At 44.4% G+C, this 13,653-nt stretch overlaps 1 protein-coding gene across 1 annotated transcript in view; it reads right to left on the bottom strand.

Moving 5' to 3' along the window:
- The window catches only part of LOC115525497 (short transient receptor potential channel 2), a 37,990-nt gene that overhangs the window by 20,108 nt on the left and 4,229 nt on the right, over positions 1–13,653 (bottom strand). The window contains exons 4-10 of the mRNA XM_030332716.1: positions 13,449–13,604; positions 11,197–11,375; positions 6,837–6,919; positions 6,420–6,592; positions 3,953–4,025; positions 2,249–2,376; positions 1,483–1,591 (exon numbers count right to left, since the gene is read on the bottom strand). Coding sequence (XP_030188576.1) covers positions 1,483–1,591; positions 2,249–2,376; positions 3,953–4,025; positions 6,420–6,592; positions 6,837–6,919; positions 11,197–11,375; positions 13,449–13,604 — 901 coding nt within the window. The remainder of the gene's footprint in view (positions 1–1,482; positions 1,592–2,248; positions 2,377–3,952; positions 4,026–6,419; positions 6,593–6,836; positions 6,920–11,196; positions 11,376–13,448; positions 13,605–13,653) is intronic.

Below are 13,653 nucleotides of genomic sequence, written 5' to 3'. Positions count from 1 at the left end.
TCCCTCTGAGAGTCCCAGAGCCTCCGAAGGACAGGTCCAGACATGTCCACACAGGAGGGTCTTTGAACTGGGCTTTCTCCAAGCCCCTCAGCTCTGTCCTGGCCTCCTAGAACATCCCAATGCTCCTTCCCCACCAACCTACCTTGGCGTTGCCCAATCCTGCTTTCGGTAGCATTTCTCCCTCAGTGCTGTCTTGTCCTTCTCTTGTACCAGGCCTAGCCCACCCCCAGGGCTCCTCTCTGGGCCCAGGCTCGGGACTCCAAGGGCTCTCCTCCACCAACATGGCAATGTTCATCACCTCCATGGCAGCTAGGATATCCTTACTGTCCCTGTGGCTCAATCTACTGTTTTAATCATGGTCAGAAATGGGACCAGGATGAGGGATGGTAGGAGAACAGGCCTCTTACCGTGAGGAGGTCCATGGCTGCACCCACCTAGGCTGGCAGGGACCGAAGGACTGAACTGCTCTGGCTACTCCCCTGACTGTGCCCAGCTTCCTCTTTCCTACACTTGAGTTCAAAACCCCGCCCTTGGCCCTCCCTTTGCCAGGACCAGCTGCTCCCCCTTTGCCCTGTACCCTGGAGACCAGAGGAACTGATGAATACCACACAGTGAAAACTTCTGGGAAAGGGGAGAGGACACAGTTGCTCAAGGAAGGTGTAGGAATAGAATTTAGAATGTTATAGGTGGAGGGGACCTTAGAGACCCTCTGGTCCAACTGCCTCATTGTACAGGTGGGGACTGGGTTTTGTCCAAGGTTCCATAGCCAAGCCTAGAACTATTCCTTAGTCATTAACCCATCTGATCTCTGGAATTGCTCTGCAAGCAGGATGCTTAATTGAGTCCAAGATGAAGAACTCAAGTTGCTTAAGGTCATACAGCAACACTGTTACTTGATTGTATGTAGGGAGGGAACCCACCAAGGATACTGGGAGTTAAGCTCAAAAAGCACTCAACTTCCCAGTATACCACAGGGTCCCATCTGTTTTCACTGGGTCCAGTTTTCCTTTCAGGAAAATGGGCATGAGGATGCTCATCACTCACTGAGAGGAAGATGTTCTGGATTATGCCCCAAAGCCCCAGAGAGATCATCAATTCTATCCCAGAAGTTCCAAAGGGGAAAAGGATGGAACTGTCTTTGGGAGAACAGGGTGCCATGGTGACAGAAGCCTTGACAACTGGGAGTGGAGAGCAGGCTGGGCCCAGAGGTACCCTGAGGCAGAGTCCTGGGGGAATGAGTGGAGAGAAGGAGAGAGGGCAGCCTGGCCTTATTAGCTCTTCTCTGCGGTCAAGAGATCCACTCCCCAGTTTTAGTCACTGAGGGAAGGGGGGCCAAAACCACAGGACCTCATGGCTCATGCCTGAGGGAACTCCCCACACATGCTGGCATGTTCTTCTACTTCTCCTGCTGAGAAGTCCAACTGGCATAAAGGGCACTGGACCCAGGAAGTGGGTGGTGAGCTGTCCGGGGAGGACACCCACAGTACAGACTGTGATGAAGATGGTGATGAGGAGGGAGAGGCTGGGTGAGGTGGGGAGGTCTCTCCACAAGTCGCAGCATGCCAGGGAAGAACCTTGATGCTGAAGGAGCCTAAGGGGGAGAGAAGGAGGTTAGCAAAGCTGGGCCTGCTCCCAGTGCAGGCTGTTTTTGTAGGAAGTTTACTCTGGCTGGATAGTCTACTCCTGACATTATCCGCTCATGAATCCACCAAACATTTATCAAGGGTTTACTGTATGCCTTACACTGTGCCAGGAGCTGAGGGGTGTAAACCCAGGCCTGTCCTTCTAGACTGTAGAGGTCAAGGGTAAAGATAAGCTAAGGCCACAAGCAACTGTGACACAAAGCAGAAGGGAGAAGTGCTAAGCGCTGGGGAATCAGAGAATGCTGCAGGGTTGCAGGTTGGGACAGATTATCTAAGATGAGACAAGACTTGGCAAATAAGTACCATTTGAACAGGGACTTAGAAAACTGGGACATGGAGAAAAAAAGCTGTGAAGGAAATGCTAGGCCCTCTCTGCTAGTATTTTATATTGTTTTGTTTCATGTTTCTCCTGGGGACAGGGCCTGTGTCCCTGCCTCAGCTGGGCCAACACAATGTGAGCATGTCCTCAATATAGACTTGTATGTGTGTGGAGAAGAGCAGGAGTCCCAGCTCGAATGTTCCCTGGCAGCATTCCCAGGTCTCCTAGTCCTGCCTCAAGGGATACCTAGCAGTCCCACAATAACCCCTATGCCCCAGCAGCTCACCTGAGCAGATGGGGCACAGCGCACTATCCTGGACCCCACTGCTTTGGGCCTGGGGTCGCTGGTGTTCTCTCTGCCCTGCCTTTGCTATCCCCCTCCGGTTTGGCCGAGAGTTCGAACTGGATAAAGGCCTGTGACAGAGAATAAAGACCAGCTATTAATAATAGGCCACAAAGGCTAAAGGAGCCTCCAGTTAGGATAGAAGAGTGTGGATTCATTGATGTGGAGCCAAAAGCCCTGGTTGGAGTCCTGGTTTTCCCACTTGATGTACCCAACTTGAGGGAGGTCACTTAACCTTGACCATCTGAGAACAGAAGTTCTATTATTTCTCTCAGGTTTTTAAAATTATTTTTTCTTATTCTGATATAATGCACAGCCCATAAAATTCATCCTATTATACTATTCAACATTTTTAGGATATTCACAGGGTTGTGTCACCACCATGACTATCGGATTCCAGAACATTTTTATCACCCCCAAAAGAACCCCTAAACCCATTAGTAGTCACTCCCACACCCACCCTCACCAGGACCCTGGCAACCACTCATCTACTTTCTATCTGTATGGATTTGTCTATTCTGGACATTTCACGTAAATGCAATCATATAATGTGTGGTCTTTTCTGACTACTTTCACTTAGCATGTTTTAAGGTTTATCCATATTGTGTGTTGGTACTTCATTCTTTTTTAATGGTTGAACAATATTCTATTGTATAAATACACCACACTTGGCTTATCTATTCATCAGTTGATGGACATTTGGGTTGTTTCCACTTTTTGGCTATTATGAATAATGCCGCTGTGAACATTTGACTATACGTTTTTGTGTGGACACCTGCTACCAGTTCTTTGGGGTCTATTCCTAGGAGTGGAATTGTCGGGTCCTATGGTAACTCTATATTCAGGTTTTTGAAGAATTGTTTATGAAGGTGGCTGCACCATTTTACATTTTCACCAGCAATGTATGAAAGTTCCAGTTTCTCCACATCTTTGCCAACATGTTATTGTCTTCTTCTTCTTCTTCTTTTTTGTAATGTATTTTTAAAGTAAATTCTACACCCAGTGTAGGGCTTGAACTCAAAGCCTTGAGACCAAGAGTTGCATGCTCCACCGACTGAGCCAGCCAGGCACCCCTGCTATTGTCGTTTTGATTACAGCTATCCTAGTGGGTGTGATCACTGTGGTTTTGATTTGCTCTTCTCTAATGGCTAAAGATATTATGCATTTTTTCATGTGCTTATTGGCCATTTGTTTACCTTCTTTGGAGGAAAGTTTATTCAGATCTTTTGTCCATTAAAAAATTAGGTTATTTTTTATTGTTGAGCTGTAAGCTTTCTCTATTATTCTAGAAACAAGTCCCTTATTGGATATATGATATGCAAATATCTTCTCACATATTCTGTCACTTGTCTTTTTATTTTCTTGGTAGTGTTCTTTAAAGCAGAAAAAGATTTCAATTTTAATGAAGTCCATGAGATACAGAGTACCCATCTTCAGATTCTGATTTACTACAGAGCTACCTCCTTGCTTAGTTGACAACATGTGGACAAGGACATCTTTTCTCTACTACCCTCTGGGTCTACACCATGAGATCAAGACACAATGGTACTCAGTGATCTAACTAAGACACAAGTGGGGGAAGGACAGGTGTAGGTGGACAATAAGGTTTGGGGAGGTGATTTGGCTCTTTCAGGTTGATCTACTCACCTGTGAGCTTGCACTTTCCGTCTCTTCGTCCTGCCCACATTATTCTCTGAGTTTTGCTCTTCTGGTCTGAGCTCTGTGTTAGAAATACTCATTAAATCTAGCTCATTAACAAAAAGCCCTTCACAGATGATGTTCCTTCTTTTTTCTTTTTTTGTTGCTTTTAAATGTTTATTTTTGAGAGAGAGAGAGAAAGAGAGAGAAAAAGAGAGAGACAGAGGGGGAGGGGCAGAGAGAGAGGGAGATACAGAATCTGAAGCAGGCTCCAGGCTCTGAGCTGTCAGCACAGAGCCAGACACGGGGCTCAAACTCACAGATGCTCAACTGAATGAGCCACCCAGGTGCCCCTTTTTCCTTTTTTAACGTTTATTTATTTTTGAGAAAGAGCACACATGCATACAGGAGGGATAGAGAGAGAGGGAGAGAGAGAGAATCCCAAGGAGGCCTCGCACTGTCAGCAAGAAGTCAGACTCAGGGCTGGAACCCATGAACCGTGAGATCATGACCTGAGCTGACCAAGAATTGGATGCTTAATGCAGTGAGCCACCCAGGCGCCCCATGATGTTCTTTCTTTTAAGAATAGTCTTTCTATCCATTTTTCCTGGTTAATTCTTTCTCACTCTTCAAGTCTCACATGAAATATTAATTCCTGTGAGGCACTTTCCCTGAATTCTCTAATCTAAATCCGATCATCCTATTATGCTTTGCCTTTGAAGTACTCATCACAGTTTGCAGTTGTAGACTTACTTATATTACATGGAGATGCCTCTCCATTAGGGTAGGAGAACTGCTATTTTCTGTGCTGTGGAATCCCTGACACCTAGCATAGAGCCTTGAACACAGAGATGTTCAGATATCTGTCAAATGAGTGGAAACAAAATCCAGCAACAACCATTTGTCTAGCTATTCAGAACTTATGAAACACTTTATATAGGAGTTAGGAGTTATATATAGGAGTTATATAGAAAGTTTGTAGGTACTTTCATAGCTCCAGTGTCCAGCTGACTGGGTGCCCCCAAAAGGTTAGCTCCTTCCCATTTTCTGTCTCTTAAAATAATAAACTACATCCTTCCTTATGTGGTAGACAGCTTCTGAAAGGACTCCTATTGATTCCTGCCTCCTGGTAGTCATGCCTCCCCTTGAATTTAGGCAGAACCTAGTAATTTGCTTCTAATGAATAAAATATGGCAAAAGTGATGGGATGCCACTCCTGGGATCAGGTTATAAAAGACCGACTTGTTTCTTTTTTCTTTTTTTAGTTAGTTTATTTATTTTTAGTAATCTCTATACCCAACATATGGCTTGAACTCTCGACCCCAAGATCAAGAGTCACATGCTCTTCTGAGCCAGCCAGGCGCCCCGGACTGACTTCTTTCTTACTAGCATGCTCTCTCTTGCCCTCTAGCTTGTTCACTCTGATGAAGCAAGCTTCCACATTGTGAGATGCTCCTGGGAGAGGCTCTCATGGCAAAGGAATTGAGGGAAGCCTTAGTCCCACCACCACCCACGAGGAACTAAATCCTACTAACAACCATGTGACTGAGTTCGGGAGCAGATCGTTTCCAGTGGAGCCTTGAAAGGACTATAGCTTTGTGTCAGATCTGGAGCTGGAAGATGCTGTTAAGTCATGCCCGGATTCTTAACCATGAGTAACTGAAATGATAAATACTATCATAAGCTACCAAGTGTTGGGGTAATTCATCGTGCAACAGTAGACAAACAATGTACCCTATTTCTGCCATGAGATAATATCCTTACTATTTCAGTAATTTTGGTCAGTTCTTTGAAATGACAAATCACCTGTTTCCTTTTTAAAAATTTTCCCAGTGAAGCAATGAGTGAAACCAAAGGTTTTCAGTGAGAACTCTACTTGTTTTCTCTTTTGCTATCTAGAACAGTAAAAAGAACAAGAACTCTGGGGTTCAAATCCTGGTTTTGCCACTTATTAGCTGTGTGATTCAGAAATACCTCAGATTCTTTTGTAAAATGAGTATAACAGTATTTACTTCACAATTTGTTATGAACATTAAATAGTTAAGTTAGTAGAAGTGTGTTAGCAATGTCTAGAGCTAAGTAGGAGCTCCAAAATGCTGAATCTTTTCTTCCTCTGTGATAAAACCATGCTATTCCCCTACTTTATTTCCCCAACAAGCTCCATACACCATCACCCTGACTTAACTGTCTTTCTGAAGTGATCCCAAAACATTAATACTGCAAAAGGCCGAAATACTATTTGGTTTAATTCCTTCATTGTGAATATGGGGGAATTGAGGCCCGAAGAAATAAGGATTCCTGATTTCAATTACTATATAGTATTTGATTTCTCCTCTGGTAACAAGACACTGACAATGGTCTTTTCTCCCACAGGAAGTCCCATCTGTAAGCCACCCTCCTATAGCAGCAGTGGATTCAGGGAGGAAGGATGGTGCCAGGGAGAGCAAGGAGCCAAAGGTAGGTCATGGGGACTCACCTGTGCTGGCTGGATGACTGGGACCTGGTTCTGCCTGGATGTTTTTTGTGCTTGCCATACTCACGGGGGGCACCCTGCGGGCAGCTGAAAGTACCATGCAGGCTGAACGTCCCAAAGCCCCTGGCTGCAGCTGCTTTAGGATATTCCTAAGCTCTGAAATTTCCTTGGTGCTCCTGCAGGGAAACAGAGAGCACTCGGTTTCACTCAGAAAAGAGACTCCATTCCTCTTACCTAAGTCAGTGACCTCTAACCAAGAAAGCCAGTTTGATATACAGATAGGGTTAGGTCCCGAGGTTGTGATTAAGTGGGGGGAAACCAGGCAGGGCTTGTGTGCCTGTGAGTGACTTGGTAGCCTTTCTCTTTTTGGGAGAAAGAACTGAGAAGTGGACAAGGACCTCCGTTCTGGTAGCTACATACGTTTGGGGATCTGGGAAGAACGTCCTCCGAATGGAAGGATTAGCCAGCCAGGGGCTTGGACCAGACTCCTGAGCATCAGAACCCTGAGAAGAAAATGGAGCAATATGAACTACAGACATTCACCACCAGGGGACGCTGCCACCTGTACCAGGGCTATTCCCAAACCTGAGGACTTCAGCTTAATGACTAAGCATGTTTTCTATGACTTTACACAGTACCTTTGCTTGTGTGTACACTCTCTTCCAGCTCTAAGATATGAGATTCAGTAATGTTGTATAGTTAGTTCCTCAATGCTAAGGGTTTTGTCATGATCCTGAAAGTCCCCAGAATCAAATATATGCTGTTGGGAAAAACGGGGTCATGGGACTAATAATCATGTGCGAACTTTTGAAAGCATATACGCTGTAGTTTAAATCTGTACATATATAAAATTCACTCACGTAGGTACAAAACTCCAATCACTTATCTCTTTATACACCTACATGAAAGAAACAAAGCATACCCATATATTTCTCCGTAGTTAAGAATAGTTCTATTCTGAACTCTTTGGGGACATTTTTATCATTTTTATCTTCTAAATATTAATAATATTATTTAATTTCCAGTATGATTTATTTTGTGAAAATTTTGTTCACCTACAACTAAAAACCTACCAATTTAAGCCACCATTTCTAGCCATTTATAGAAAGAGATGTGTATGTGTGTATGTATGTATGGATACCTCAAGTCTCTTTTCTACCATTAGCCTCTCCATGTAACTATCACAGGCATTTTACAAACCTCTCCTAACTCCAAAAATTTCTACGTGCGATAATCATGCAAGAGATCATTTCTACCTATATTTTATTTATGTGGTATGTGCTACAGTTTCTATTTTGTCTATTCAATTTATCTGTCAATTCACCTGCACCTATTTCCTTTTTTATTTTTCCAAATTTCCTTTTTCCCTTGAATTTAAAAAAATGAAAAAACTTTGTCTTTAATTTACAGTTGATTCTTCTATTGGAGATTCTTTTATTTTTAAAATATGTATTTATTTTTGATAGAGACAGCATGAACAGGGGATGGGCAGAGAGAGGGGGAGACACAGAATCTGAAGCACGCTCCAGGATCTGAGCTGTCATCACAGAGCCTGACGCGGGGCTTGAACTCACAAACCATGAGATCATGACCTGAGCAGAAGTCAATCGTTTAACCAACTGAGCAACCCAGGCGCCCCATCAGAGATTCTTTTATTTAAAAAAAAAAAAAAATTTTTTTAACATTTATTTATTTTTGAGACAGAGAGAGACACAGCATGAGCAGGGGAGGGTCAGAGAGAGAGGGAGACACAGAATCTGAAACAGGCTCCAGGCTCTGAGCTGTCAGCCCAGAGCCCGATGCAGGGCTCGAACTCACAGACCACGAGATCATGACCTGAGCTGAAGTCGGACGCCCAACCGACTGAGCCACCCAGGCGCCCCTCAGAGATTCTTTTAAAGGTAAACATCTTTCTTGTAAAGCATGATTTTGGCCTCATTCTGCAAACATGAGTAGTATTTTTACTCACATTCACAGCGTGTTTACGTATGTATGTATGTAATCACATTTACCGTTTAATATTTAAAAAAAAAAATTTTTTTAATTTTTTTTTTTTCAACGTTTATTTATTTTTGGGACAGAGAGAGACAGAGCATGAACGGGGGAGGGGCAGAGAGAGAGGGAGACACAGAATCGGAAACAGGCTCCAGGCTCTGAGCCATCAGCCCAGAGCCCGACGTGGGGCTCGAACTCACGGACCGCAAGATCGTGACCTGGCTGAAGTCGGACGCTTAACCGACTGCGCCACCCAGGCGCCCCTAAAAAATTTTTATTTAATGTTTATTTATTTTGAGAGAGAGAGAGAGAGACAGAGACAGAGACAGAGCATGAGTAGGGGAGAGGCAAAGAGAGAGGAAGACAGAATCTGAAGCAGAATGCAGGTTCTGAGCTGTCAGCACAGAGCCCGATGTGGGGCTTGGACTCAAGAGCTGCAAGATTATGACCTGAGCCAAAGTCGGATGCTCAACCGACTGAGCCACCCAGGTGCCCCTACTGTTTAATATTTTTTAATTGCCATTACAATCTCATCTTGGATGCAGCATTAATTTAGAAATATTTTAATTTTCCTGGGTTTCTATTTTTTCTTTACCTTGTCTCATATACTTTAGAGCAAATACCACTAGAAAGGGTAACTAGATGGGTGTGGAGAATTTATGGTTTATTTAATTCTAAGTGAGATTAATCATTAGGAACTGAGCTTCCAAGCACAGGTTACATGGAGTCAGTGGCCTGGATTCAAATCCACTCTAAGACTTATTTAGCAGTGTGACCTGGAACATCTCACTAAAGTTCTTTGTGCTTCACTATAATATACCATTAGAACAATACACCTTAAATTGTAGACATTTTAAATTATAAAATTGAGTGCCATCAATCTGTTTCCATGCATCAACCCTCTCTTGTAGACACATTTTAGAATTTCTTTCCCTGTGGTTTCACTGAGGTATGTGCAATACGTTTCACTCTGCTGTTGATGTTCACGGTCCTTATAACATTATGGCTCTGGAGTTGCTGACTCCCTCCTTGGTCTTAAAGGTGCACAGTAATTTAGATGGCCAAAAGAAGCCCTTATTTAGCCTATAATTAGGGAGACCATATGTCCTGGTTTGCCTGGGACAATACTGTTGTCTCCATGTAATTAATAGCACTCTTTTTCCTCTCCAAATGTCTCAGTTTGGATGGTAAACTTTATGGTGGTGATCCTATCTACAACTTGCCCCTGAAAGGTAAGTTATTCTAAAAGCCTACTTTGTTCTAGGCACTGTTCCAGCTGCCAGGACTCAGTATGGAACAAGACAAACAGGTCCCTAATCTCACAAAGCTTCCATTTTATTGAGGCCAGGCCCACAGGGCTGTAGCTCCATTCGTGTCAGCCCCCTGGCACCACAATACTGGAACCTGGCAGAGCACATGGAGTGGCTTCCACTGGTCCTGCTGCATTTTTTAGCCCTTCCCATGAAGGAGGAGTAAATCTCAGACCAGGCTTTACTTGGTCTCCATTCTCTGGGTCTCTCCTGAGGCTGTACTACAGAAGCATCTCCTCTTCCTCCTCCATTTTGTCTTCTGATGCTCGGTCTGTTTTTCTCAGTAACTTCAACAAGAGTGACACTTGTAATGTTCACTCCTGGAACTGAACTTCTTTTGGTTATGTCAGATGTTTGGAACTTCATTTTTTTTACAGTTATTTATTTATTTTGAGAGAAAGAGAGAGAGAGAGAGAGAGAGAGAGAGAGAGAGAGAGACAGAGAATCCCAAGCAGGCTCTGAGCCATCAGCACAGAGCCCAACGTGGGGCTCAATCCCACAAACCATGAGATCACGACCTGAGCCGAAACCAGGAGTTAGACACCTAAACGACTGAGCCACTAGGTGCCCCGGATGTTTGGAGCTTCTAGAGGTGTATTACGTGCATAGGAAGCACTGTGGTATAATGACAGATGACCTGATTTCTAGTCCGTCTTCTGCTCTGGTTCACCGTGTGAATCTGAATATGCAAGTGTCCCTAGCTGACACATAAAATGAGGTGGCTGGGGCTTGATAATCTCTAAGTATTTTTGACCTCTAGAATTGTACAACTCTTGCTTTGTGTGATTCCATCTTTGTATTTGTTTGTGAGTGAATTATGGTAGAGGGTACTGGAAAGATAAATGAAGACACAGTGACAAGAAAGCAGGAGGATTCAGAATAGGCTGAAGAATAAAAAATAACTAGAAAACTGGCTGAGAAGAGGGGAGGCAAACTGACCAGATACCTATCCATCTTCTCTTAGCAGCACGTGTGTGTTGTACAGGGAGAGAAAGAAGGAAAACAAATGAAATTGCAGAACACATATCTAACATTATAACTGGCTTTCCTGGCAGGTGGGTCAGGCAACAACAATGACAGAGAGATAGTAAGTGAGCCCTGGGACTTTCAGGTGCTAGAAGGAAAAGTCTGATGAAAGCTGTAGCCCACGGGAACCTAAATGTAAAGTGGATTAAGTCTGAATCCAAAAAGAAATTTCATTCTTGCTAAAGAACCAATGGCCCTACAGCTTTGTGTACACTGCACTGAAGGTTCACTGCCTTGAATCTCCCAAGGGCAAAAGGGATGGAGAGGCATTCACTCTTAGCTGTAAGGAAAGGTAGCAAGCCCATTTCTGTTTTTACTTGAATGTGTGTGTGTGTGGGGGGGGGGGGGGAGGTGGGTTTCTGTGTTTACCCCTCAGTCAAGCCCCAGTCTTCTAACCTGAAACTGAGAAAAGTGGGAAAATATGAAGTCCTTGTTCCACCATTGTATACCTGGCTTAGCCTAGTGCTCCCGGGAGCAGAGAGATCCCCCACAGGGTCATCTGAGGAGTCCAGGGAGGAACACACCCGGAGGAAGGCCAGACCAAAAGACTGCTGACGTGTGAAGGGTTGGGAGCAGGTCAGGCGAAGTCGATCCCAGGGCTCACCTGAGGCCGCAGCCAGGAAATCTTCTGAAGGCAAAAAGAAAGAAAATGAGAGGCAGAGGAAATGTGTGAATGGGAGGGACAAAGAAAGAGAAGGTCAATACTGAGGAGACGAAAGACAGGGACTATACAGATTAAACTCCAACAAAAGGAATGGAGGCCATCAGTAACTGTCCCCTTAGGCTTTGGTGCTCAGGGTTTGGCAGTGCTAAGCAGGCCAGTTAAGGTGCACTCAGACCTGGTGCCTTGCCTTCCCACCATCGCTCCTCTGTCACGGTTCCACACTGTTCCCAGCACATCCTCATTCTATACCTCTCTAGGGACCTTGCCAATGTGTCAATTTACTTATGAAAGTTTTTTTTTAAACTTTATTTTATTTTTTAATGTTTATTTATTTTTGAAGGAGAGAGAGAGACAGAGCATGACCCGGGGAGGGGCAGAGAGAAAGACACAGAATCTGAAGCAGGCTCTAGGCTCTGAGCTGTCAGCACAGAGCCTGATGTGAGGCTCGAACCCACAAGCTATGAGATCATGACCTGAGTCAAAGTTTGACGCTTCACCGACTGAGCCACCCAGGCGCCCCAGTTTATTTATTTATTTTGACAGACAGAGAGAGAGAGAGAGAGAGAGAGAGAGCACAAGTGAGGGAGGGACTGAGAGAGAGGGAGAGAGACAGAATCCCAAGCAGGCTCCACACTGTCAGTGCAGAATCCAATGCAGAACCTGAACTCACAAACTGTAAGATCATGACCTGAGCTGAGATTGAGTCAGACACTTAACTGACTGAGCCACCCAAGTGCCCCCAATGTCTCATTTTAAACAGGAAGTACCTGTAGTGTTGGGGTCTGAGGTGACCACTCGCCCAGTGGATCAGATGAGCTACATCTGCTCTTCCTGGACCATGAGACCTCCACCTCCCTCACAACACTCCATGGCCTCCATAGTCACTGTGTGACATGGCAATACTGCAAACCCTTCTCACCTTTACATCCCAGCACTCTGTGGTAGCACCTCATCCCCTGTACCTCGTATGCCTCTCCCATATCATGGTTCCTTCACAACATTACAAACACCTCAGCTCCAACACAGACAAATCCTTATTAGACTGTAAGTCCCCAAAGTCCAGGAATCAGATCTTATGTCTGTTCTGCAGTGCCTAGTGAACACAGAAATTTGCATGGATTGGAACTCAGGAAGCACTATATACTATCTAACCATATCCATCCTGTAGCCTTCCATCACTTATATAAACATTTATTCTACACTAACACTTATATAGTTGTCCCTCCTCATCTGTGGGGGATATGTTCAAAGCCCCCAGTGGATGCCCGAAACCACAGATAGCACCGAACCTCGTATATACTATGTTTTTTCCTATACGTGCACACCTATGATAAAGCTTAATTTATGAGTTAGGCACAGGAAGAGATTAATAACAATAATAAAACAGAGCAATTATAACAACAGGCTATAATAAAAGTTACATGAATGTGGTCTCTCTCTCTCTCGCTCTCTCTCAAAATATCTTACTGTACTCTGCTCACCTTTCTTCTTGGGGTGACGTGAGATGATAAAATGCCTACGTGATGAGATGAAGTGAGGTGAATGACGTAGGCATTGTGACACAGGGAGGCTACTACTATTGACCTTCTAATAATATGTTAGAAGGAACATCATCTGCTTTTGGGCTGTGGTGGACTGTAGGTAACTGAAACCATGGAAAGTGAAACCGTGGATAAAGGGCGACTACCGTACTCACACCAATGTACATTTATACAAATAAAAACACTACTCACAAATACGGGCTCTACATCAGGCTCCACCGAATCATGTGTAAATATAAATCATAGTGCATAAATGTTCTCGGTTCCCATATACTGTCATCACAGAGAACTCACACAAACATACCAGTAGTTGTTCACTCACCACCTACCCCATACCCCCACAGATACGACCAAGCCCCTTCACAGGCCCCTCCCACCATTCCACCTAACAGCTCCATGGCCCTCTCTAGTGGGTTGTCTAGCTTAGCATGACTGCATCTCTTTCTTATAGTCTCTCTCGCTGTCCATTTCCCATTTCTGTTTTTGCCTTCCTTACCATCTTTAAACATGCGGACCCCTGAGCGGTTTTTCCCCTGCTTTGAATCAGCCAGGGACATAAGCATGGTTGCAGGGAGCAAGGTGACAAAAGGTCTGTCCAGGGACCAGGAAGAACGGCCCACATCAATTTGCAGGAAAGCACAGCCACAGTTACCTGAGGACAAAAGGTTGAGAGAAGGATTTAAGGGTGATGGGAAGACAGA

The sequence above is a fragment of the Lynx canadensis genome, chromosome D1 (assembly GCF_007474595.2).
Source record: "Lynx canadensis isolate LIC74 chromosome D1, mLynCan4.pri.v2, whole genome shotgun sequence".
Taxonomy (NCBI): domain Eukaryota; kingdom Metazoa; phylum Chordata; class Mammalia; order Carnivora; family Felidae; genus Lynx; species Lynx canadensis.
The sequence above is the reverse complement of the archived record's forward strand: the minus strand, read 5'-3'. Positions and strand labels throughout refer to the sequence as shown.